A 27,421-nucleotide genomic window follows, 5' to 3' on the forward strand; every position below is an offset into this window, starting at 1 on the left:
TTGTAACATAATTCCGTTTTAGTCTTAAAACATACCTAGTGTTATTTCATTCTTAAACTCTATGAAAACTTGGGGCACCTGGGTGGCTCAGTAGGTTAAGCCTGCTTCTCCCCCTCTCTCTGCCTGCCTCTGCCTACTTCTGATCTCTGTCTCTGTCAAATAAATAAAATCTAAAAAAAAAAAAACCACTCTATGAAAACTTGTTTATAGATCACCAAAGTTTATTATAGTGTGTATACCATGTACAATTAAAGAGAATGTGTATTCTGCTATTGTTGTATATATATTCTATAAGCGTTATTTAAATAAATGTGGTTGATAGTGTTGTTTATTTATATTTTTAAAATTGTTTTTACTGACTTCTCTACTTGTTCCACTGATTGCTAGGAGAGGAATTTTGAATCTCCCAATCATTATTCTGAAATTGTTCACTTCTCCCTTTAATTTAGCCATTTCCTAGCATATATTTTAAAGTACTCCCATCAGGCAGCATTCCTTCTCCTGAATTGACCTTGTTATCCTAAAATAAGTCCTTCTTTATCTCTGGTAATATTTTTTGTCTTAAAGTCTATTTGATCTGTTATTACTATTGCCACTCCAGCCTGTTCATCTCTTTGTATAGTGTATCTATTTTTTTCATCTCTTTGCTCTCCGTCTCTCTGTGTCTTTGTATCTAATGTGCGTCTCTTATTGACAAAATGTAGCTCCATCTTTTCTTTATCCATTATGTTAAACTGTGCCTTTGAATTGGATTGTTTATTCTTTTAACACTTAATGTCATTATTGATGTGTGCAGATTTGAGTGTACTGTTACACTGTTTCTTTTCTATGTGCTCCTTTTGTTTTTCTTTTCCTTTCCTTCTCTTGTTTTGGAGGAAATCCCGTTTTAAATGTTCTTTTTTTTTTTTTTTTTTTTTAAGATTTTATTTTATTTATTTGAGAGAGAAAGACAGTGAGAGAGAGCATGAGCGAGGAGAAGGTCAGAGGGAGAAGCAGACTCCCCATGGAGCTGGGAGCCTGATGTGGGACTCGATCCCGGGACTCCAGGATCACGCCCTGAGCCGGAGGCAGTTGTTTAACCAACTGCGCCACCCAGGCGTCCCCCGTTTTAAATGTTCTTGTTTTTATTATTTATTTATTTATTTTAAAAGATTTTATTTATTTATTTGACAGAGAGAGACACATACATCAAGAGAGGGAACACAATCATGGGAAGTGGGAGAGGAAGAAGCAGGCTTCCCACTGAGCAGGGAGCCCAGTGTGGGGGCTTGATCCGAGGACTCTGGGATCATGACCTGAGCCGAAGGCAGATACTTAATGACTGAGCCACCCAGGCGCCCCACTTGTTTTTATTTTTAATATGTTTATCTCTGCATTATTTTACCATTGACTGTATTCATTCTTAACTTTTTGTAGTTTCATTTAATACTGCATCTGTTCACTTAAAATACAGAAATCTTGCAACTATATACCTCTACGTTCCTCTTATCTATTAGGTTTTAGTTATTATGTGTGTCAATTTAAAAACTTCATAAGACAATGCAATTTTTGCTTTATATACTCGTGATTTTAAAGTTTTTTTTTTTTTTTTTTAAATTTATTTGACAGGCAGAGATCACAAGTAGGCAGAGAGGCAGGCAGAGGGAGAGGAGGAAGCAGGTTCCCTGCTGAGCAGAGAGCCCGATGTGGGGCTGGATCCCAGGACCTGGGATCATGACCTGAGCTGAAGGCATAGGCTTTAAACCACTGAGCCACCCAGGCGCACCTATACTCATGACTTTTAAAGAAATTCAGAGAAAAAAAACAAAAAAGTGATTATCACTTACTCAGATATTTATCATTCCCGTTGTTCTTTGTATTGTTAAGATCCAAATTTCTAACTATCATTATCTTCCTGCCTTAAGAAGTACCACTAGTTTTTGCTGTAGTATAGATCTGCTGGTAATGAAATCTCTTGTTGAAAGTATTTCCATTTTATCTGTTTCTAAAAGATTGTTTCATTGGCCATAGAATTATGGGTTTTATAATTGTTGTTGTTGTTTTTCTTTTAGCATTCTAAAGATGTTTTAAAGATCCTCTATAATTCTTTATATAATGTCACTATTAACTGAAAAATTGATACCACTTAGATAATTTGTCATTTGTCTCTTGATGCTTTCATGTTTTACTCTTTATCTTTGACTTTTCAGTTGTCTTGCTTTGAGCTTCTTTGTGTTCATTTAGCTTGGTGTCTGTTGAGTATCTTAGATCTGTGAATTTCTGCTTTTGATCAAACTTGTGGAAATTTTGGCTGTCATTTGTCTTTCTTTTGCTTTTTTTCTTTTTTTTTTTTTTTTAGATTACAAAGGTTTATTTAGAAAATAGTTTGGTTGTTTTGGTTGTCGTTTTTGGCATTTCTTTTGCTTTCTTATCTTTTGTTCTATTCTCTTTCTTTTCTTTTTTTTTAGTCGTGGGCATACAGTATAATAATTCGACACTTACAAACATTGCCCTGTGCTCATCACAAGTGTAATCATTCATTCCCATCACCTATTTAACTCATCCCCCTACCCACCTGCCTTGTGGTAACAATCATTTTAGTCTCTGTAGTTAAGAGTGTATTTTTTGTTTTGTGTCTCTCTCTTTCCCTTTGTTTGTTTTGTTTCTTAAATTCCACATGAGTGAAATCATAGGATATTTGTCTTTCTCTGACTGACTTATTTCACTTAGTATCCTATTCTCTGGCTCCATCCATGTTATTGCAAATGGCAAGGTTTCGTTCTTTTTTATGGCTGAGTAATATTCCACATATCTATATGTACAGGTGCGTGCGCGCGTGCACGCACACACATACACACACAGCCTCTTCTTTACCCATTTGTCACTCGATGGACACTTGGGCTGCTTCTATATCTTGCCTATTGTAATTAATGCTACTATAAACATCAGTGTGGCCATTATATCTTTATATAATCTTTTGCTCCATTCTCTTCTTCTGGTATTGAAATTATATGTGTGTTGTATTTTTTATATTCTCTAACAGTATATGAAGCTTTGTTGGTTTTCTTATATCTTTTTTGTTTTCTTCACATTGGATTTTTATTCATCTGTTTTCCAGTTCACTCTCATTCTTCTGCCGTCTTCATTTGATTGTACATTCAGTGAACATTTTTTTCATTTTAGAATTTCCATTTCTTTCTTATTTTTTCTATTTTTTTGTGAGATTTGCTTTATTCTTCATTAATTGAGAACACAACATTTTCTTTTACCTAATTAAGAGTAAGTATAATAGCAGCTCTAAAGTCATTGTCTGCTGGTTCTAATGTCCTGTTTGTCTTAAGCTTGCATTTGGTTGATTTTCTTGTGTTTTCTTGTGTCTATGTATATGTACACAGTATTCCGGTATTCCATTTCCTTAGTTATTCTTACGTTGGGTAATTTTGAGTTCTGTTCTTGTCATTACATTAAATTCTGGAGATTCTGTATTATTTTATTTTTCCTCCACAGGTGATATTTTGAAGGTGGTTATCCTGACTGGGTTCAGATTGGAAATTCTATTTCTTAAGTAGCAGCTTCAATCTCGTTTTGTATTTTTTGTCTTTTGCTGAGCTGCTTTGAGTCTATTCTCTGCTTGTGTGGTTCAGGATTTAGTCAGAGATGTGGGTGGAGGAGATTAAGAATTGTTTGAGGAGCCCATCTCCACCTCTCTCCCTGCCGGGATTCCCCTACTTTCTTCAGTGGCCATAATTTTCCTAAGTTCTATTTTTTTTTTTTGGGGGGGGGTTCCTTTTGCTAGAGAAACTGTTTTGTCCATCAGTACCTCTACTTGGACTTCATCCACTATTCACTTGGCCTTGCCAGAAAGCCATGGGAGTGGGAAATTTACTTTACATGGCTCTCTTTTTTGTCATCTTTGAACATATACTCCTAACCAGTATATAGTTATATACTGTTATATATACAGTATATAACTACTGCTGTTTCACCACCAGGGCTCACAGTTTTTTTGTAACATGTCTAGTTTTTTTTAGTTTTCTGTGGGAAATTGTTCTGGTACAATTTTTTTCCAAAATTACCAGAAGTTCATCATGTCTTAAAGAGATTTAAAAATGAGCTGCCCGCTCCCCAAAGTCTTTCATGCGTTCTCACATGTTTACCATTTGTGGCCCTCTTCATTCCTTTGTATAGGTCCAAATATTATATTTGATATTATTTTCCTTAGGATAGAGGACATTTCTTGTTTTGTTGGTAATGAATTCTTACAGCTTTTGTTTTTAAAAAGTCTTTATTTTGCCTATAATTTGAAAATATTTAGTAAAATATACAGTTGTACATTTATAGCCTTTTTTAAGATTTAAAAAATATTTCATTGTTTTCTGTCCTGCAAGTTTCCTTTCATTCCTGTCATTGTTAATTTCTGTTTCATTGTGTGTAATATGTCTTTTTTTTTTTCTCTTGTTGGTTTTAAGATTTTTCTCTCCAGCACTGGATCTAAACTTGATTGTGATATACCTTGACTTTTTTTTCCCATGTTTATCCTCCAAGTCTGTGGAGCATCTTCTATTTTGTGGACTTAAGGTTTTCTTAAAATTTGGAAAAATTTCAGCCATTAAATTTTCAAAAATATATTTTCTCTCTTGTCTCTCCCTCTGGCACTTCTAGTACACATATAGACTAATTGATGTTGTCCTACAGGTGCCTGTTACTGTGGTTTTTTTTTTTTTTTCCCCCCAAGTCTTTTCTCTCTCTGCTTCATTTTGGTAGTTTCTCTTGCTGTATATTCAAGTTAACTGACTTTTCCTTTTGCTGTGTCTAACTCGTTAATCACTGTATTTATTGTATCAACTTTTATATTTTTCATCTCTAGATGTTTCATTGGGTCAGTTTCACGTCTTGGAATTCTCTCCACAACATAGTCATATTTTTGTCTACCTTCTTGGGCATATGGAGCGTATTTACAAGTCATTGTAAAGTCCTGCTGCCTTTTTTTTTTTTAAACGTAAACTGTTCCCAAAGTGGGGCTCAAACTCATGACTCTAAAATCAAGAGTTACATGTTCTCCTGAACAGGTGTCCCTTTGCTATTTCTATCATTTCTGTCATTTTGAGTCTTTTTCTATAGATTGATTTTTTTTTTTTTAAAGATTTTATTTATTTATTTGACAGAGATCACAAGTAGGCAGAGAGGCAGGCAGAGAGAGAGGAGGAAGCAGGCTCCCTGCCAAGCAGAGAGCCCGATGCGGGACTCGATCCCAGGACCCTGAGATCATGACCTGAGCCGAAGGCAGCGGCTTAACCCACTGAGCCACCCAGGCGCCCTATAGATTGATTTTTCTCATGGTTATGATTCATATTTTCCTAATTTTTAAATATCCTTAGTAAATTTTAATTAGATGCTTAAAAATATAAAGTTTATGTTGTCATTTGTTGGATCTTGTTGTATTCCTTTAAATTGTGTTGATTTTCTTGTGGTATACAGTTAAATTATATGGAATCATTTGATTTTGCAAAGCATGCATTTAAGCTTAATTAGGGAATACAGAAATATTTTTAGTCTAGATTAATTTAATCCTACTCCTAAAGTGATGTTATTCTTAGGATTCTACTCAAAAACCCATGTATTTATTTATCAGACATTTTGTGTCTGCCTGATAGTAACATGAATTATTCCTAACTCTTTGTGATCTTTGAGATCTGTTCTGCCTTTTTCTGGTGTTTGTTTTTGGTGTTCTGTGTTTTTTTGTTGTTATTTTTTGTTTGTTTTTTGGTTTTTGCTGGTTTTTTTGTTTGTTTGTTTTTTGTTTTTTTAAAAAATCTGGACTCAGGTAGTTTCATCTCTCTTGTGCATGACAGTGCTTGGTCTGAGATTTGGTGGTTGTCCTCTGCAGTGTGTGTGCTGTCTCCTTCTCACTATCTCTGTGAAGTTTCCTCCTGTTTGTTTTTCTGCCCTGCAAATTCTAGCAGTCTTGGTCTCCAAACTTTGATCTCTCTTTCCTGAGCACAGTGAGTCTTCAGGATTCTATTGAGTTGTCCCTGGTGTGCTGATGGATATATAGCCCTCTCCAGTAGCACTCACTTTGACTTTTCCCTCTGAGGACTCACAGTACTGGGCTGTTTGTTGTCCAACACATGAAAACTGTTTTTCCCCTGATCTTCTATTTGGTTAAGGTAGGAGGGTAAACCAGGTCTCTCGGTTATTATTAAATTACAGCTTCATATGAAAATCTGTTGATCAAATGACACACTAGTCTCAGTTTCCCCTACTTTGTATGTGGAATTGTCAATTTATAACCTGTGCCATACTTGAAAATTCACATCATTTTTTTCTAGCCTCTGCATCAGACTTCTATAGCAGTGTCTTATAGTGCTTTATGGCCGGAATATACCGAATGAGCCATATATCTTTAGCAATTTTATAGTCCATGCTTAAGTATTTTTAGTTTTAGAAATAAAGCTTTTTTTTTTTTTAAAAGATTTTTATTTATTTATTTGACAGAGAGAGATCACAAGTAGGCAGAGAGGCAGGCAGAGAGAGAGAGAGAGAGAGGAAAGCAGGCTCTCCGCTCAGCGGAGAGCCCAATGTGGGACTCGATCCCAGGACCCTGGGATCATGACCTGAGCCGAAGGCAGCGGCTTAACCCACTGAGCCACCCAGGCGCCCTAAAGCTTTTTTTTTTTAATGAAGAGATTGGGTAGATACAGAAAAAAATAAGAGTGAATAATAATCTTGAGAGTGATGGTAGGATTTTTTAAGTAGAACAGTAAGATTAGTGAGGTCATACTTCAGTTGTTATATAATACAAATACAAGATTGATGTGAAGTAGACTCTTAGCTATTATTTTAATACTATGACAGTGTATTGTGTGTTACTATGTCTCTAATATAAGGTAAATTGGTTTAAATAGTTTTTCCTAATATAAGGTAAGTTAGGTTAAATAATTTTTGATTTATGTATTCAAAATCTGGAAGGGGGGTGCCTGGGTGGCTCAGTGGGTTAAGCTTAGGTCATGGTCTCAGGATCCTGGGATCAAGCCCTGTGTTGGGCTCTCTGCTCAGCAGGGAGCCTGCTTCCCCCTCTCTCTCCCTGCCTCTATGCCTACTTGTGATCTCTCACTCTCTGTCACAAAAATAAATAAAAGCTTAAAAAAAAAATCTGGAAGAGTAAAAGTAGGAGTATATTTTATACAATTTCTGAAGCCCACATTTCCATATATAAAAAGAAACATTTTCCCATCGCCATTTTAACTTTATTAGAGTAATTTATATTATAAGATTTTGAAGATAAGTACTTTAAACCCATTTTTAGATACTTTTTAAAGTATACTTAATTTTTTTATGAGATAATGCATACATTGTATATTTTGGATAAGTGAATTTTGCTACCAAATGATTTGTTATCACAAACTCGGTTTGACTAACTTGGGAAAATTAAAATCAAAACACTTAATTCATTTAATATTGGACTTAAATAAGGTCTCTATTCCTAGGAACAATGATTGCTAACATTTAAAAGATGTGAGTGATTACATATACCCTCATTTTATCCTCACAGATAACGTTGTGAGGTTGATTCTGTCATTTCCCAAATTTTATATATAAGGGTGAGATAGCAGACAGGTTAAATTATCTGACTAAGGTCACACAGCGACTGTGTTTCAGAGTCAGAATCCAAAGCCCGGTGGCTTGACTTCAGAATCCATCTTAGACCGTTACCCTTTTAGAGCTGTCCTTCCTAATTGGTGCTTCCTTCCTCCTCTTCTGCCTTAATGACTTTGGCCCCAAATCAGTACCTGGTATTAGCTATTCTTTGGGAGGTATCTGGCATTGGTATAATTTTTTTTATGTTTTAGAGATTGGTAGAAATGAGCAAGTCCTTAGTAATTGGCAGTAAATTAGCTAGTTTCCCTTGGATTTATAGTCTTATAAACAGAAAATTCTGTGTTATTTATTGTTCATCCTAAGCTGTTTGTACTGTTCAGGAGTTATAATAGTAGAACTTCCCTGTTTGTTCATCTTTTCCCTTTACACTCAGATTCTCTTATACTGCCTAATGTTCTGCAACAAAAATGTCACTATAAACATAATTAGTGGTCTATTTGTCGGATTTCTTTTGTTCTCAAAATACCTTGTTTTTTGAAATTATACTTAATCCTCTAAAGTTGTGAGAAGACTGATATAAGCTTCTTAAAATTTATGTTTAGAGAATTGATTGATGTTTCATTGCTATCAGCTGCAAAATTTCATTTTTATTAGTACATGCTGCCTTAGACACACAGTTAAGCTGTACGTCATCTTCCATTTGATGTCAAATGATACCAAAAGTTACCTAGTAAGCAATCAATGGTTATAGTACAAAAATAATCAAAGGTTTAGTCAATAACTCATGAAGTTTGATGTACTAGTATTGATAAACTAATTAAACAGATCTGCCTGTGTTCTTCCAGCCTACTGGGGCTCTGCTATGATTAGCTTTACAGCCAGGAGTGTTGTAACATTGAATGAAGGTAACTGATCAGAGAATGGTGTAGTCACGGAGCTTTAAGTACTCCCATTTCTGGTCACAGAATGGTTTCAGGGAAACTAGGCTTTCTCTGCACACCTGCAGCCAGTCAGTGCATAGGCCTCTTGTGGTCAATATTGATTGATTCTTATAACAGAACTAGAACAAATTTGGTGTTTTGCAACCTTCTGTGATTTAATATTGTTATGCTTTTTGCTATAACAGTCACAAAAATCCTTCTCCAATAGTGAGTAATTACAGCAATGCCTGCTAGCTCAGCTGTAGATCTGAATGTTTCAGTGTTGCCAATATAAACCCCTAGATATATTCTGGAGTTCATAATTCAGCCTTAAAAGTTGGCTGTACAGTTACTTGATAAATAAAGGTGTTGCTGAGAAATAAATCACAGGAGGATGAGGGGATGGGTGGACTCTAATCCATTTTCTTTCGAAACTACAGAGAATTGTAGACTGGATCTGAATATAATTAGTAAGGCAAAAGAATATTTTAAATGATTAATTTTTTTTTCTTAAACCCACAAGTTCAAGACTTTGGAGGCAATCGTTGTAATACCTGTCATCTTTTCATAATATGTTCGTGTTTTTCTAGGCCTTTATTTGGTGAATTATAGCTATTGTGATAAGTTAGATTCCTGATGTAGCAATTATGGGAAATATCTTGATAAATTTTTTCAGTTTACCACTGGGCAGTGATGTTTCATTCAGCTAATTATTGAACTCTTTTTTTTTTTTTAAAGATTTTTTTTATTTATTTGACAGAGAGAAATCACAAGTAGACGGAGAGGCAGGCAGAGAGAGAGAGGGAAGCAGGCTCCCTGCCGAGCAGAGAGCCCGATGCGGGGCTCGATCCCAGGACCCTGAGATCATGACCTGAGCCGAAGGCAGCAGCTTAACCCACTGAGCCACCCAGGCGCCCCTAATTATTGAACTCTTACTATATGCCAGACATGTGATACAGATCCTGAGAATATACAGATGAATAAGGAATGGTTCTGGTATTTAAGTAACCTCTTGTTCATTCTAAGGTGGAGTTGAGAAATATCTTACTTAAAAATGCATCTGTGTGTTAATTTGATTTATTGAAAATTCTATAAATCAGTCAACTAGCAGTGTTAATTGCTTTTTGGCACTGTTGTAATCTTAAGAACTTAAAAATCTGGTAGTGGAAAAAGCTATCTCTGCCTCAGACAATTAGATAAATGCTTCTTAAACTGTAATTAAAAACTTTATATTTCCATTTAACTATAATATAAAACATTGGGTATATTTTGGATCATATGGTTGCCATCTTATATAATAGCATTATATAATTTTGGAGCCTACTTGTATTCTTGTATAAGACTGCTTGCTTCTAAGTGAACATTGAAACGGTTTGTGGACTTTCAGTGGCCTAAGTGGGTTGATATCCTCTGTGGATATGTGATCACTTGGCTGAGACTGCTGTTGATTGATTGGCGCTCAGAGGTGGTGGTGGTGGTGGTGGTGGTGGTGGTTTTGAGTGAGTTTGTTCCTGATAGGCTGATGTTCCAATGTGAAGAACTGTCATAGGTTGGTTGACTTGCTAAAGTTTGTTCATTTAGCTTGAGCTTTTGTTGACCTGTTGGAGAGGTTTAAAACAGTTGTAGTGCCTGTATTTTATCACTGCTACAGAAAAAGTTGTCTTTGTGGAAATGTAGGAACTTAAAAATATTTTAAGTTTGAGATTTTTTTTTAATAATGAAAAGTTTCAAATACTTTTATAATCCACGAAAGGACTATTATTTTATAGTAGAGAAAATTAAGAAAGATGAGATTTACCCCGAAGTAAAAATATCTTTGTTTTATCTGAACACACTATTAATATTCATTGTAAAAAAATTAAATAAAGGTGAATACCTCAGATATACTCACTGCTAACAATTTACTACATAGATTTCTTAACTTAGGCTTAAGTTTGAATCCTAGTTCTTCATTTAATAGATGTGCCATCTTGGTCAAGTTACTAAACCTCACTATGCTTCAGTTTCTTCCTGGGTAAAATAGGAGTAATAGTACCTGTTTATTGAATTGTGAATTTAAAATCAGTTAATTTAAGTAAAACATTGATAATAACACCTGGAATGTAGTTATTGCTATATATAAGGTATTTGCTATTATTGCCATATTATGTCCATTCTAAGATGTTGGTTTTGTATTTTAAAGTTTCTGCAAGTAAGACTTAATGTTAAGAATTGATGGTGAGTTATAATTGGCAGGGTTTATTGTTTATAAAATAATGGGACATCTTAAAATTGATGGTGTACCTTAGATTAATTAAGAAAAGTGTGCATTTTTATTAGTATAGAAGTGATATCATATAATGCATATGATATTGCACCTTAAAACATTTTACAAGGACATTTTTAAAAAAGATTTTATTTATTTGACAGAGCGATCACAAGTAGGCGGGGGGGGGCATGCTCCCCACTGTGCAGAGAGCCCGATGTGGGGCTCAATCCCAGGACCCCAAGATCATGACCTGAGCCAAAGGCAGAGGTTAATCCATTGAGGCACCCAGGTGCCCCTACAAGGACATATTTTTAATGTCAAGTGCAGATTTACTTAAATCTGTTTGGTGACTGCATAGTATAATGTTATATGGGTATCCTGTGATTTATTGTGCTGTTCATCTTTAATGGGCATTTTATTGTTTCACTTTTGCTTTGTGGAAGATATGATTAGCAGAACTTGGGGAAGGTAGGGTGATAACCTGAGTGCAGATTGAGACAAAAAAAGTGCAAGTTATATCTGGTTACTGTTCCTCTTTGACTGGAAAGGAATTTGGGGGCAGACTATGGACAGCGTTGGGTACTGAGTTTTAATTTTTTAAGGGTTTTATTTTTGTTTTTAAGACTTACTTGATCCACTCACCATGGAAGGGTATTTGTAATAAATAAAATAAAAATTTTTTTGGTTACTTTTACCTATAACCCTATCCTTACACTGGAGAAGAATGGATTAGTATCAGCTTAACATGATATGTTTAGCATTTAAAAAAAAATAATGATGAAGATGTAGAAAGGATGCTCATTAAGTTTTCACTTTTACTTATAAAATTGTAAAGAATATCCAAATAGGTTGAAATACAAGGTGAGGTCTAAAATTATCTTAAGAGGGTGCTGTGATGGATTGAATCTAGATTGTCGACAATTTCTATAGATAAATGTACGATCTTGCCCTTTTTTTAAAAGAAGAAAACCTGACTAGGACATTTACTCAAATACGGCTTTGTTTAGTCAGTGTACATTTAGAGAAGGTATATTGTATGCTTAAGAATAAGTTCTATCGGTGGAAGCCCCTCACATGGAACATGGCCTTAACTTGTTCTACTTAAACTTCATTTGTAGTTTGAGGTACTACACTGAAAGTAATGTGGACAAATTGGGGTGAGTTCAGAAGGAAGCAAACAGGATAGTAAAGGAACTCCAAAATATGCTGTGTTGGGGTGCCTTGCTGGCTTACTTGGTAGAACATGTGACTCTTGATGGGGTTGTAGGTTCAAGCCCCACATTGGGTCTAGAGTTTACTTAAGAAAAACAAAACAAGTACATTGTGTCATAGGAAATTGGAGGATGAGGGAAGGAAGGCCATGGCAATTATCTTTAAAAAATTTCAGATTGTTTAGTAGGACATAAAATGTGGCCTGGTGTAGCATTCTTTTTCCTTTTCAGCATCAACTCCACCTATTTCCAGCTGCTTCCCCTCATTTCCTGTGCTCTATGAACATTCTATAAACTTTTAGATCTGTACTCTGTTGATATATTAAGAAATTAATCAGACACTGGTATCTTAAGATACTTGAGAAGGAAGATACAGGCTGTGAGCAGTGTCAGAAAGAAGCAGTTGATGAATTTCAACTCAAATTCTTATTTTTATTTTTCTTCATCATAATTCTGTTATATAGACTTAGTGATTAAATTGCCATTTAAAACAGTTTTTGGAAGACAATTCCAGTCTTTTGGAATTTTTATTACGTAAAATTGATATTATTGGTCTACCTTATTCTTACTAAGCTGAAAATATCATGTAATATATATCGGAATGTGACTGTTACCATATGGTCGGGGTTGGGGCTCCAGCACCTTTTGATTGATGAGAAAACACAAGTTCAAATACTATGTATTTAGTGGACAGAACCCAAGGTCTTTCTAGTATTTGTATCCTTCATTTTGAAAATGTTTTTACAGTTCAGTTAATATTTTATTTTATTTTTAAAAGATTTTTATTTATTTATTTGACAGACAGAGATCACAAGTAGTCAAAGAGACAGGCAGAGAGAGAGGAGGAAGCAGGCTCCCTGCTGAGCAGAGAGCCCGATGCGGGGCTCAATCCCAGGACCCTCGGATCATGACCTGAGCCGAAGGCAGAGGCTTTAACCTGCTGAGCCACCCAGGCGCCCCTCAGTTAATATTTTAATATTCTTGTTTGAGTTTTGCTCAGGATTTTTTATTCCCTTCAAGAGAAAGTGTTATCAGACAGAACTGGCTCTGAACTCAGGTTCACCTGCTTGGTGCTTGAAAATCAAGAGAGACAGGTGATGGTGGGAAATGAAAGGTTGCTTTATTCAGGAAGCTGGCAGCCTGGAAAGATGGTGGACTGATGTCCCAAAGACCATCTTCCATGTCCAGGCAAAGCCAGAAAGTTTTAAAGGGGAAGGTATGGGACGTTGGGGGTGGTGCTGGGCCAACTACAGGAGAAGGTGGTGCCCAGGCAAATAGTCATATTTTGGCATGACCCTGAACAGACTTGCTGGCGTCAGTAGCAGCTGTGTTCCAGTGTGGTCAGGACTTCCCTTCTGGGGAAGTCTGGTCCTTTATTCCTTAAGGCCGGTGGTCTGCAGTTCTCAAGGAAAGTAGGTTAGTTCATCTGTAGACCAAGGGACTTAGGTCAGCAAACGAGGAGTGCATAAGCTTGAAGCAAGTTAGCCCTTAAGACCTGTTGGAGTGTTGTTACAGAACACCTTGATAGAATGCTTCTATTATAGATTAGATTATTAAAATGCTTATTTTATAAGCTTTTTTGTTGCTATTCATTATCCTATAATGTATTATCTGTATATTACAATATAAGCTATTCAGTTATTTACTTCAGGAAATTGAGAATGGATTTGGTATTCAAAACATTGAATTTTTAATTTTGGCTAGGATTAAATTATTATTATTTTTTTTAAACAGATCAAGAAGTTAGTATATGTTTACTTGGTCCGGTATGCTGAAGAACAGCAGGATCTGGCACTTTTGTCCATAAGCACTTTTCAGCGAGCTCTGAAGGTAAATAATAGTGTGAGCCAGCAGATAGCTACAAGGTTTGTGCAAAGTTGAAGGTGTGTGATTTAAAGAACTGGAGCAATAATCTAAATGGCACAATAGTAATCTGAAAGAGTTGAAAGCCCCCTCACATTGCCTGTTTAGTGTCCTTAGATAATATGTATGACCAACTAGATCTTTCCCAGTGTGTTTCCTTTTCTGTAGATTCCTTTATATTTTATTTATTATCGTACATCAAAGAACTCTTTATCATTATACCAACTAGTTGTTGAAAGTGTGTAATGAGGGGACATGACTTTTTAAAGATAAAATTTATAACCTGTAGCATTTTGTAATTGTGAATCTCTAAAAACCCAACATGATTATTAATGAATGATTGACTAGAATTATAACCATTACTTTTCTTGTTCAAACATTATTCAGAGAAATAAACATTTATTTAACTTTTTTTCTTACATATTTCCATATACTAATCTTTTAAATTAAGTAGCTTTTTTCTCTTGTTGTATTTTACATCACTTCTCGGCCTTTTGGCTAAGATCAAGTGTTGTCCTATTTTACCTTGTGGGCACCAATTAACTGTGTCATAAAGATATATTGGAATGTTAAACTTGAAATTTTGATGAATATTTTTGCACTATTTTTAGGACCCAAATCAACTAATCCGTGCAAGTGCTTTGAGAGTTCTATCGAGTATTAGAGTACCAATTATTGTACCAATTATGATGCTTGCTATTAAGGAGGCTTCTGCTGATTTATCACCATATGTGAGGAAGAATGCTGCCCATGCGATACAGAAATTGTACAGGTAGGTGCTTTGTTAATAATACCAACGACCTCTAATGGTATGTGGAATGTTAACACCTCATGGAGGCTTATTTGATTAGCTCTTAGTCTGTCCTTATACTGAGTAAAACCCAGTGACAGTTTTTTCCCCACAAACATTCTTTAGACATCTTTAGCTTTATTTTGGTTTTAGAGACCTTATGCTGGTTTTCACTTGTGAGCCTTTTAGGGCCTATGATAATTTTACAGATTTTATAACTTAAAACTGAAAGGAATTTGAATTCTCACTTATATATTTCTCATGTACATAAACGTGTATTATTAGAAAATTAAGACTTTTGTCTATTTATTATAGGGTAGAATTTAAAGTGTATTATCCTCTTGATTCACTTTTTTTTTTAATTTCTTAAACATTATTTAATTTTTAATTTAAATTCAGTTAATTAACATATAATGTATTATTAGTTTCAGATGTAGAGGTCAGTGATTCATCAGTTTTACATAATACCTAGCGCTCATGATTATATGTCTGTGTCCTTCTCAATATCCATGACCCAATTACCCCATCCCTGTAACCCCTCCCCTCCAGCAGCCCTTAGGTTGTTTTCTATGATTAAGAATCTCTTACGGGGGGTGCCTGGGTGGCTCAGTGGGTTAAGCCTCTGCCTTCGGCCCAGGTCATGATCTCAGGGTCCTGGCATGAGCCCCACATCAGGCTCTCTGCTCAGCAGGGAGCCTGCTTCCCCCTCTCTCTCTGCCTGTCTCCCTGCCTTGTGATATCTCTCTCTCTCTCTCAAATAAATAAATAAAAAAAAAAAAAAAAAAAAAGAATCTCTTATGGTTTGTTTCCCTCTCTGGTTTCATCTTGTTTTATTTTTCTCTCCCTTCCCCTTGATCCTCTGTTCTGTTTCTTAAATACCACATACGAGTGAAATCATATAATTGTCTTTCTCTGATAGACTTATTTTGCTTACCATAATACCCTGTAGTTCCATCCATGTCGTTACAAATGGCACGATTTCATTTTTTTGATGGTTGAGTATTGTTCCATTGTATATATATACACCACATCTTCTTTATCCATTCATCTGTTGATGGGCATCTGGGCTCTTTCCATAGTTTGGCTGTTGTGGACATTGCTGCTATAAACATTGGATGCTGGTGCCCTTTTAGATCACTACATTTGTATCTCTGGAGTAAATACCCATCAACTCACTTTGTTCTCCTTTCTTCCATCTTTGGCCCTGATATTCCCTTCTTTGTCTGATTCTTTTATAGAGCTCTTTTATTGAATTTTAAAATGCTGGTTTTGAAATGCAACACCATACCATACTGGTACATTTCATACAAGGCCTTGATCCTTTTGGAAAACATATTGCCTGAATAAAAGAATTATTATCTATAATAATTTGGTATTATTTTCTGTTATCATTGATTCCACAAGCTTTTATCAAGATCATTTTGTGTTTTGGTGTTAGGTTGTATGTGTAAGTTGTATGAAAATGGTAGAGGATGTATTGTCACATATTTGAGGAAAAAAATAAAACAAGTGACAATTAATTAAAGGTGATCTATAATTAAATAAGATATTGAATATGATATATATGTATATAGAAAGGTATACTAACCGTGACTTTGATAGGATATGGCTCAGAGGTTATCGTATAGGGCTTCATAATGTAAAGATGTCATGAAATGGGATTAGTTAGGAAAGACTGCTTAGAGAAGGAAGACCGGAGCTAGAATTTGAAAGAAGTACAAAGTTTGTTCAGATAATTATAATGGTTAGCAATAAAGTTACAGTAAGTATGTGAAAAGTAAAAATTCATTTTCTTAGGTTAACTGTCAGACAAAGTTATATCATACTTCTATCTTTTCTTGCTTATGTACTTGCAGAATAGGTTCCAAGTTCAACTGTGACAAATTTAAAGTCCCTCACTGGAGCCCATTTTACCTCTCCAGCCCCAACCCTTTATTCTCTTTGCCTGAAATTTACCATATAATAGCTCAGTACTGCCTGTTAGTCCTCTACATAGAATGTTTTTAACTTAAAACCATCTGTTTAGTTTCAATCTAGGAAATTTCCTCCTTTTTTCAGTTAAAGCCAAATTGTTAAGATTCATCTGTGATGTCACTTCTTGTTAGAAACCCTCCATAATCTTTCTTACTCCATTGGTGCTCTTCATATTCCTGTTATCCTTTATACATGTTTCTGTTATATGCAATGATTATGTTTGGGACTTTCTTTACTAGACTGTCTTATTTGTCTTTGTATAACTATTCTTCAGCTTCACAGTAAATGGACAACAGTTGAATTCCATGTTAGGAAAGAAATTATAGTTATCAGTATTTCAGTGGTTAGAAATGCTGATAGGATAGGATAGGATAGGATTCATTTCTGAATTTTGTATATATGTAAGCCTTTGCTTGTATATTTTTGGTTTTAGATGGCAGGTTTTATAAAGCATGTCTCTATTACGGAACTGAAACGATAGAAAATTCTTATTTGGGAATTCTCTCTCTTTTTTTTTTTTTTGACCACTATGTATCTGTAGTCAAAAATCATTACTATTCTGTTACTTTTTTCCCTCAGTTAAAAAAAGAATTCAGGTTTAATTAATATAAGCAACTTTACAGAGAAAGATTAGGACACATTTGGGAGAAAAAAGTTTTGTTTTGTTTCTTTCTATCTGTACATAATTCTTGCTTTCCCTATCCCCTAAAAAATTTTCTTAATATTCTGGAAGTGACTAGCTTCATTTTAAAATTGGAATTAAAGGAAAAAATTTAATGTGCGTTCTTTTCTTTCTATGTCTTAGCCTTGATCCAGAGCAGAAGGAAATGTTAATTGAAGTAATTGAAAAACTTCTAAAGGATAAAAGCACAGTAAGTGATAACCTTCTTATGTCAAAGTAAATTTGTGTTTTATTTACATAGTATCATTTTGCCATTGTATATGTGGTAAAATTATTTTGACTGTTTTTGAAGTGGTATAAATATTAATGGGGTTCATTAAAATCTTTGAAGAATAAAAATGTGTTTATAAAGAGAAATGTTGTATTTAGAATTTTAGCTTGTTACGTGTTTCTTCGTCCGGAATCAGAAGAATAAATTGGGGGGGAGGGATCCTTTTTTTAATCTGTGGCTTAATTTTTGACTGCTTTGAGTATAAAAGTTTTTATTTCAAGCAATGATTTATTAGGATTTTTAAAGGCTGAATCACCTGGGAACAAATAGATTGTTTTAAAATGAAGTATTAAAGAGATTTTTAAAAATTAGAGTATTATAAATGTGTTTTTAAAAAAATATTCTAAAACTTTTTTTTATTTGTAGGACTGTTTTATTACTAGTAAGAGTCATCTTACTGGCTACTTTGAGTCATCTTTTGTGAATGTACTTAATCTCCTCCACGTCTCTTCCCCACTCCCTTTCTTTTGTATAGTGATAATGAAATCTAGGAATAGGGATGACCCATGGGATCTGTGTATTTTGTCTGATACAAGTACAGCTATTTTGCCTTCTTATAGTTGCTGTTCAAATGATCTTTTTCTTTGCTTTTACTCTCAACCTTTTGGTAATTTTGAATCCAATCCAATTTTGTATCTCTTGTAGACAGCATATAGTTGGATATTGTTTTTTAATCCACTGTGACAATATGTACGTTTTGGTTAGGTTGTTTAATCCATTTGCATTTATTGTTATTGATTTAGTTGAATTTATAGCTGTTATTTACTTGTTTTCCCTATCTCATATCTCTTTTGTCCCTCCTTTTTCCTTTACTGCTTTCTTTTTACATTATGAATATGTTCTTTTGAACATTTTACTTCCTTTAATGAGTTTTTCACTATGTACTCCCTACCCCATTTACTTTGAAAATATTGTATTATACATGAAAATATGGTTGGGGATTTCATTCCTAAGCCATTCAGCAAAATGAGTCTATAATATAGCAGAAATCTTCATTGTTGTTCTTCTATAATGCTTGATGTAATAAAGGAGCTAAGTAAATACAGATTTGCCCAATAAATAAAGACAGAAATTTTGATTTCTTTCTGTGTGGTGTACTTGTTATCTGCTTCTAGGACCCAGATGTGGAATCAATATTATTGGTATTATGGTTAACTTGATTTTATAATAATACAAAAACATTTAGTTTCTTTGACATGTAAGACTTTTGCCAAGAATTGTGAAGAATATAGTAAGGTCTTTAAGAGACAGATCCTTTACTTTAATGTAGTTTACCATGATTTCTGTTACATTATAGACTAAAAGAAATTTGTTGCATGGCCTGTGAGTGAAACCTCCATTTAAAATGTGTGTATGTCTTCCTAAAAAAAAATACATTACAGGTGAAAATTGCAGTCTGTGTAATAAGGCAGAATGGGGTTTGTGTCTGAACTTCTGCCCCTTGGTAGCTATATATATTAAGCCTTCATAAATTTTAGTTCCCAAATTTGTATAACTTGTAATTTCTAATGTATGAAGTTCTATTTGTTTTGAAAGAGCTGCTGTATATATAACTGGGATCATAGCGCCTGACACCATAGAAGGGGGTTAATTCATATTCCAACAAGAAATAAATGAATGAAAAAGGAATGTAGAAGATAACTTCTTTGTAAATTTGCAACAGTTGGTTATTAATTTCTGACCATTTATTTCCAAAATACAATAGAAAACATTGAATACTTGTTCATAGTAGGTATGTAATATTTGTTGAATGATTGTGGAATTAATTTGGTGATAGTAATTAGGTATTTACTATCATTTTTTGGTGATAGTAATATAATTACTAAATTTTTTGATGTTAGTAATTAGGTGTTTACTATCATTTTTAACACTTTGCTTCCCAAATGGTGTGTGTTATATTCAGTGTTTGCAGGTAGAGCTTATGGGAGCTTTGATCGTCTATTACTTATGAGACACTCCTTTTTTCCTAAAGTGTTGCATATTTATATATTTTTAAACTCAAAAGACATCTAAATCTATTTTTCTGTGTTAAATGGCAGTAGTTTATACTGATGCCTCTAATTGCAGTATAGTAGTACAGGGTTCCTTCTAGCCTCCTACCTTTTCAGCATCTTTCTCCAACATTAAAAAATGTGGCTATCATTGTCCTCAGTATATTTACTTACTCTTTCAGCCCAAGATGAAGAGTAAGGGTTTCAGAATTGCTATCATGTACCTCTGTGGGGAGTGCTGAGATGGGGATTGCTAATTAAATTAAAAAATTAAATATTAGTTCTGGCAAAGTTTTTTTTTTTTTTTTTAAGAGTACAGTTTTAAATATTAATTCTGTTCAATTGTTACTTTTATTTGCTCAGGGACTTCAATTTTATGTAGGTTGGATCTTCTTTGCCTATTTTACATTTCAACCACTGTCTCTAAAAACCTTTTAACTTCTTTCTTTACCTCATTTCTGTTCACTTGGTTCTTTTTCTACTTTTCTTTAATTTACCCTTACTAAATCTTTGTTCAGCAGCTCTCTTGCAAGGACACCTTGCAATTTAATCATCATGTTTGATTATTTTCTTCCTCTCTCAGTTTCTTTCCTGGTTTCAGTAAACTTCTGTTCCATTTCTTCCTGATATCTTTTGTTTATTTCTGTGGTCTTTTATGAATTTCTGATTCATACTCATTTTTCTGATTATCAGATGCTTCTTTAAGGGTGACTACTTCAATTTGGAGTGTTATGTTAGACAGTTTTCTTTTGCTTCATCATTAATTTTTTGGAGGCTACTTTTTATCTGCTGAGTTGTTTTGATTTTCACTTTCTGTTTTCTGTATGTGTAGATTACCTACATTTTCATCTTTCTTTGGACAGGGCTAATGGTTTGAATTTGAGGTTGTTTGCAAAATTCTAGTATAAGAACAACGTTTCTGCCAGAATAACGAAGTATGCTTTTCTATTAGTTGGCTTTTTTAAAGGAGAGCATCCATGGAAGATGTGAATGTCCTAAAATTATTTTTATTTTTATTTTTATTTTTTTGGTCTATTAGGAGCTTAGATTTCCTCCTCTTATTTTATTTTTTTCTGTCACCCTATAGCTTCTGAGGGACTGCTTTTCCTCTACCTCATTTTTTAACTAACTGTTACCTTCTTAAAAATGTTCTTTTCCAAGATAGTCTCATTGAATCCTTCCTCCACCTCCATCCCTCTTGAAATTTCTTCTTTGTAGTCCACTGGACCCACTGGGAATCTTATGCAGTATTTTTACACTTAGAGCACTTTTTTTTTTCTTTCTCCTGTTGATTTTAATTCACTCTTTTGCTTACCACCAACTCCTTACTGCTTTGTTATGGAAAGTTTTTTCCAGACTGCCATAGGTCTTTGTGAAGTTTTATGATATAAGCTTGAAAGAGAACTCTCGTCTTTGGCTCAGGCCCTGATCTCAGGGTCCTGGGATCGAGTCCCGCATCTGGCTCTCTGCTCAGCCGGGAGCCTGCTTCCCTCTCTCTCTCTGCCTGCCTCTCCATCTACTTGTGATTTCTCTCTGTCAAATAAATAAGTAAAATCTTTAAAAAACAAAACAAAACAGAAAGAGAACTCTCTGGGATTTAGGACTTAATTTTCTATTTACATGTAATTTGAAGTTTGGAGATTCTCTCTTTTTTACTTATGCTTAGGGCAGAAGTTTTCATCTTTGATTTTTCTGGGTTTAGTTTGGGAGATTCAGATTTATTAAGGTGCTATAACTTGTCTAACCCAAAAGTTAATTATGTTTTAAGAACATTTTATGGTAGTTTTTTCCTTTGTGTGATTATTATCTATTGTAAAAAGTTTTAAAATATTCTACTATTTATGCATGTTTATGGATCTTAGCATTATTATTACTTTGTCTCTTAAAATTCTTTATTGAAGGAAGACAGATGTATTTCCTTCCTCCCCCAAATTAATAATGTCCATATTGATGTTTGAAACAGTAAGAATCAGGGCGCCTGGCTGGTGCTCATTAGATTAAGCGTCTGCCTTTGGATCAGGTCATGATCTCAGGGTGCTGGGATTGAGCCCCACGTCAGCTTCCTGCTCAGTGGGGAGTCTACTTCTCCCTCTGCCCCTCCTGCCTGCTCTTGCTTGCTCTGTCTCTGTCTCTCTCAAATAAATAAAATTAAAAAAAAAAAACAAAATAGTAAGAATCCCAAATCATTTTTGTTTAAAAATTTCCCAATTAAGTGAACCATGCTTGTCTAGTTTATTTTTGCATTTTGAAAAGGAATTTATCATCAGGAGCTTCTTGGGATCATGGTGGCGATATTAATGTTGCTATTGCTGCTGGTAAATACAATTTGAAAGGTGTTAATGTACTTGAAACTTTTCTTCACTTAACATTTGACTTGGAGATACACCTTCTGTTGCTTCTTTTAGCCTAAAGCAAGACTTCCTGACAATTAAGATCTCAAAGGTAGTTCTGTAATTCTCATTTTAAGGAAAGGTGGGCATATCAACATTATTAAAATAGAATGATTTTTCCATTTTACTAGGGTAAGACCAGTATTTATCATAAAAATAGTCCTTTTCTAAAAATACATTGTGGGGTTAAAGAATATAGTTATGGTAAGATAACTGGAAAAACATTTTAGGGCTACTGAGGTATAACTATTATCTAACGGTTATCTATAAATTTTGAAAGACACCCCACAACTATAGTCAGTAAAATTAAAAGGGAATATTTTATTAATGTTCCGTTATCCCCAATCAGCTGTTAGAGCTTTCTTATATAATTTCTTCATTGTATGTTCTTAGATTTACTGGTATCCTCCTATACTCTATTTAACATATCCTAAAAACACTTTTTTTGGTGTTCAGTTTCAAATTCATTTTTAAAGTATATAGTGCTTTCTCTGGTTTGTCTTTAAAAGGTAGAAATCCATATTTGTTGAGCAACTTAAGCATAGCGGTGGACAGTCTTATTTAGGACACCTCAAAAGCAAGGTAGCATTTATTTCCTGTTTCTTTCAGGTTAATTTTAAAGAAATCCTTTGAAAAGCTTTTAACTTTCTAATAGAAAACAGAGCTTCTTAAGAAAATAGATTAGGTCAGTGCTTACTGAAAAATTCAGTTTGTATATTTTTTTATGACAAAGTTTCTCCTTAATTTAGCTACAAAATGATGTTTAATAAATATATTGGTAGTTCATAACTAAACTATGAGGGTAAGACACCATTTTATAAGTTATTGATTTAATGTTGGTAAAAGCTTCACTGTTGTGGGCAAAAAAACCCCCCATACCTCTGATTTTGTGCAGATGTTTTATTGTGATAGATCTATTATCCAGCTATTAGAAGATAAATGACTGATCTTTCCCATTTTCCATGCCTCAAGAAAATTGAAATAAGAAGGGGAATATCATTTGGGCTGTATGATTAGGGCAGGTTGGATGGCCATTAATTTAAGAGAAGAAAATCTTGGCAGCATTGGCCAACTTATACCATATTATCAATCAAACCTTGATGCACTTCTTGTGATGACCCAGCACTCTCAGGTTTTTGCAACGTTAATTAGAATTCATGACAAAATAGATGCAAGGAAACGTTTTGTACCCTTCATAATTTTATAGAAAATTTATTGTTATTAGAGGAACCATTTGCTTAGTGTGATTTTTTTCATTACCAGCTTGTCAACTAGCATAGATAATCTGGAGAAAATATGAACTCCATAGATGGGGTGTCACTTTTGTTGATGGTTCATGTAGTTTACCTTGGAGCACAGCTAATGGCTGAAGTTCATAGCAACAGCACAGAAAAACGTGGCAACCAAGGGAAGATAAATGAACCATGTTTATAGCTTTAATATAAAAAATACATAAATGGAAAACTGCATTTGAATTTGATGAGCTCATTGCTAGTTTTGTTGGAGTGATTTATTTTTCCCCTTATATAAAAAGCTACTATTGACACAGTGAGATGGAAATTAACTGTCTGTTTTGGGGAGACCAATATTTTTGGTCTTAAAATCGGAGTAGATCATTTTATTTTAATTCTGGAAGTTTTATAGAATATTGAATGTTTAATAGACCAAAATTATCAATTCTGGCATTGTTTAACCTAGGGTCAGTTGTTAAATCCATACAGTGAAATACCTAAAATGGTCAGTTTTATTTTGTGAAGGTACTTTTCTTTATATTCTAAATATTTTTGTGTTTCCTTAAACTTTATTTATACTTAAGTATTTTCTTTTTTTCATCTTATTAGTTAGTACTTTAGAATTATGTTGTACCTGTAGCTCTTAGTTTAGTAAATTTAATAACATTTGATAGCTAATTTTTCTTTTAATTGGTGTCTCTAATAAACACTTCAAAAAAAATCTTCTAGGCTTAGGCAAAATACTTGATTTTACATAATATGTCTTAAATTGAAACTTCATTGCATTGCGCTTGCTGTTTCATGGACTATTTTATTCTAAATGGGATTATTTATTTTTGTACTTTAGTATCCTATATCAATTGATATGTATTTCTTCTATTAATGTAAGATTGACCTATATATGAAATATATCTATCGAAAGATCTCACAAATACTAAGTTATTCTGTAGTTTGATGTCATAAACTTCAGTTGTTTTAAGAGATTTTTAAATGGTATTAAATCTAACTGTTTAGAAATATCAAAGAATACAATTTTTGAAGAGTGATTTGTATAGGAGATATCAAAATGTGGAGATGAAAACATAAACTTAACTTCCTTTCCATATCAATAGCAAATAGGAAATTATACGTATAATACATTTTTTATTTAGTTCACACAAATAATCAATTCTTTGCTTTTTCGATTGAAGTACATTCATGCTGGGACCAGCAGGCACCAGTACATGGGCAGGGCTGGAGTCAATAAATGCGGCTTCACGTTTACACTGATTGGTAATTCATAAAATCCCCACAGGACTAGAAACTTGTTTAGCATAATAGCAAGTCTATATTCTGAGCTGTTTTCTTTGAATTGTATTGTTGGTTGCATATTAATAAACTAAATGTCAGCCAAGTAGAGGGACAAACACTAAAAATACAAATATTATTGTATCTAATATTTTTCAGAAAGTACCATTTCTGTAAGTTACATTTCTATTTAATTGCTTATTTTAAGTCATTGGGGAAATTCTAGACACTAAAATGAAGATCCCCAGTGTTTAGAAAAAATACGATATTAATTTATTTTTTCATCAGCATTATATTGTTGGCTAACTGCACATGTATCAGTGGTACATATATAGAAGTATTTGTATATTATGTATTGTGCTTAGCTTGTATCTTTATCCCAAAGATATCTTAATTTTACTGCTTTGCCCAAGTATGACAATTAGAAAAACAGCATTTATGGTTCATTAGTTGGTCTTGGTGGGAGCTGACTTTTGTTGGTACTACATTATTTCATTTTATACACATTGTTACATACATTATAATAATGCACTAAAATTTTAGCCTGTGTGTTTTCTTTGTAAATGAAATATTGGTAAAAATTAAGAGGTAGATTAAAATGTTGAAGATTTGAAAGTGTTCTATACCAAAGTACTTAAGAGTTCCTCACACACTTTAAAATAAATTCATTGTCTTTTTCATTTTAAACTGACATGATCTGATCTTTGTTATTGTCTTGATTATTTTTCTGAATGCTGTTATATATTAAATAATGAATCTTTAGATCGAAACTTAGGTTAGCTTTAAAAATGGGAGATGAAAACAACTTAAATATATATGATGAGTAGATTAAATCTATGTATGAACAATTTATTAAAATTTAACTTGATGAAAAATTGTTGGAATTTCTAATACTAAAACTTCTAATTGTAATATTTCAAGAAGGTACTAGCTTTTCAGACATGTCACAGCTATAAAAATTATTCTTTAAGGGAGTGACACCGAAAACTTGTTATTGATACATGAACAATCATTTTTTAAATTAAGTAACTGAGTACTTTAAATATTGTCGTAACACTGATTGCATCTCTGTAATGCCTGAGTAGAATTTTTGATGGCGGGAAAATGTTTTTTAATGAGTTACTATTTCTTCCTTTTCTAGCTGGTAGCTGGCAGTGTTGTGATGGCTTTTGAAGAAGTATGCCCGGATAGAATAGATCTGATTCACAAGAATTACCGCAAGCTCTGTAATTTACTAGTTGATGTAGAAGAGTGGGGACAGGTTGTCATAATCCACATGCTAACTCGATATGCTCGTACACAGTTTGTCAGTCCTTGGAAAGAGGTAAGTGTTGAGTGGTCTTCCATTTATAAAGTATACTAAGAAAATGGATGAGCTTTAAAAAATGTATATAGTTGTAAAATATAGAGATTGGCATATTTATGGAGAACTCCTTTTTTTCATGTTCTTTTGGAAAGCAGGAAACAAATGCAAGCATAATTTTTCATTATTTTGGTACTGATTGATATATACTTAATGATGTAGTATATAAACTTAGTATGATACTTGGCAAGAGGCCCTTGTTAGGAGCAGAGCCTGGTACATTGTTTGCAGTGATATTGCCAAATCCTGGATTTTTTTTTTTCATGGATTTTTTTGAGGCTAGTTGCTTTCATATCTTTAAGTCTCAGCTATTCAAGTGACTCACTTATACAAGTGGGTAATGTGATTTTAGCACATGGGAATTTATACCTAAGAGAATTTCTTGCCTTATAGGTAAATATTGCCAAACTTTTAACTACCTTTTCTTGTTTTATCTTTTAAAATGTTTGTTTTCTTTTTTTCACTTAGGCTGATAGAATTTTAGTAAAATTTATAATTAAATGAACCTTACATTGAAGTTGTTTACTTTGTGCATATTAATACTAGAGGCATATTTAATACCTTCTCTTTACGTAATTGATAGTTGAAAACATTTTATTACATAATTTGCAAAAGAGACCTTTGTATGTATATATTTAATATTTAAGTGTAAGTTTTAAATTGGTTTAAAAAAAGAAATATTAGGGCACCTGGGTGGCTCAGTGGGTTAAGCCGCTGCTTTCAGCTCAGGTCTGATCTCAGGGTTCTGGGATCAAGTCCCGCATCCAGCTCTCTGCTCAGCAGGGAGCCTACTTCCCCCCGCCTCTCGCTCTCTGCCTGCCTCTCTGCCTACTTATGATCTCTCTCTGTCAAATAAATAAATCTTAAAAAAAAAAAAGAAATATTATAAGAATAGCACATTCATTCTAATCTTGTGATAGTTCTTTTTTGTCTTTTTAAAAAGCAAGTAGAGGGAGGTGGGAAAGTGGGCAAAATGGGTGATGTGGAGTGGGAGATAATAGGTTTCCAGTTATGGAATAAAAAAGTCACAGAGGTGAAATGTACAGCTTACGGAATATACAATAAAATTGCATGGTGATGGCAGCTACACTTGTGGTGAGCACAGCGTAATGTATAGAGTCATCAAATCATTATGTTGTACCCCTGAAAATAATGTGATGTGTATCAACTTATATTTCAATTAAAAAGGAAAAAATGGTATAGATTTTTAAAATCAACTGCCTAAAAGTAAAAGAACAGAAATACCCCAATTATATCATAATGGTTTGTGTACAAACTTATGTGTACATACACTTTAGTTGCTCAATACATTGGAGTGTTCAGTTCATTTCACTTTTGTTAATTAGAAATAAAGTGAGAGGAAAATGTGTTTCAAATAGAGGAGTGTTCATAATACGTATTTTACATGATGTGTTAAGCATTCAGATGTTTAAGGGTTTAAATGTTTAAAATATTAATTGATGCTTTTTACAGTGACTTAGTATTATCAGTATTAAAAAGTATTTTAAAATTTTAAAAGTATATCTTTATCCATAAGACTGTTTGTAATATGGACTCCGTCTTAATTTTAATATTAAGAAAGTGTTCATTATTTAAAATTGAAATGTTTTGGGGCACTTGG

At 33.7% G+C, this 27,421-nt stretch overlaps 1 protein-coding gene across 5 annotated transcripts in view; it reads left to right on the top strand.

Annotated features, from left to right (window-relative positions):
• AP3B1 (adaptor related protein complex 3 subunit beta 1) overlaps positions 1-27,421 on the top strand; it is a 356,383-nt gene that overhangs the window by 126,319 nt on the left and 202,643 nt on the right. For all 5 annotated transcript variants that reach the window (XM_044266584.1, XM_044266594.1, XM_044266568.1 and 2 more), the window contains 4 exons: positions 13,692-13,787; positions 14,432-14,592; positions 17,390-17,456; positions 25,579-25,761. In XM_044266584.1, coding sequence (XP_044122519.1) covers positions 13,692-13,787; positions 14,432-14,592; positions 17,390-17,456; positions 25,579-25,761 — 507 coding nt within the window. The remainder of the gene's footprint in view (positions 1-13,691; positions 13,788-14,431; positions 14,593-17,389; positions 17,457-25,578; positions 25,762-27,421) is intronic.

Source organism: Neovison vison, chromosome 1 (assembly GCF_020171115.1).
Source record: "Neovison vison isolate M4711 chromosome 1, ASM_NN_V1, whole genome shotgun sequence".
In the NCBI taxonomy this organism is placed as follows: Eukaryota; Metazoa; Chordata; class Mammalia; order Carnivora; family Mustelidae; genus Neogale; species Neogale vison.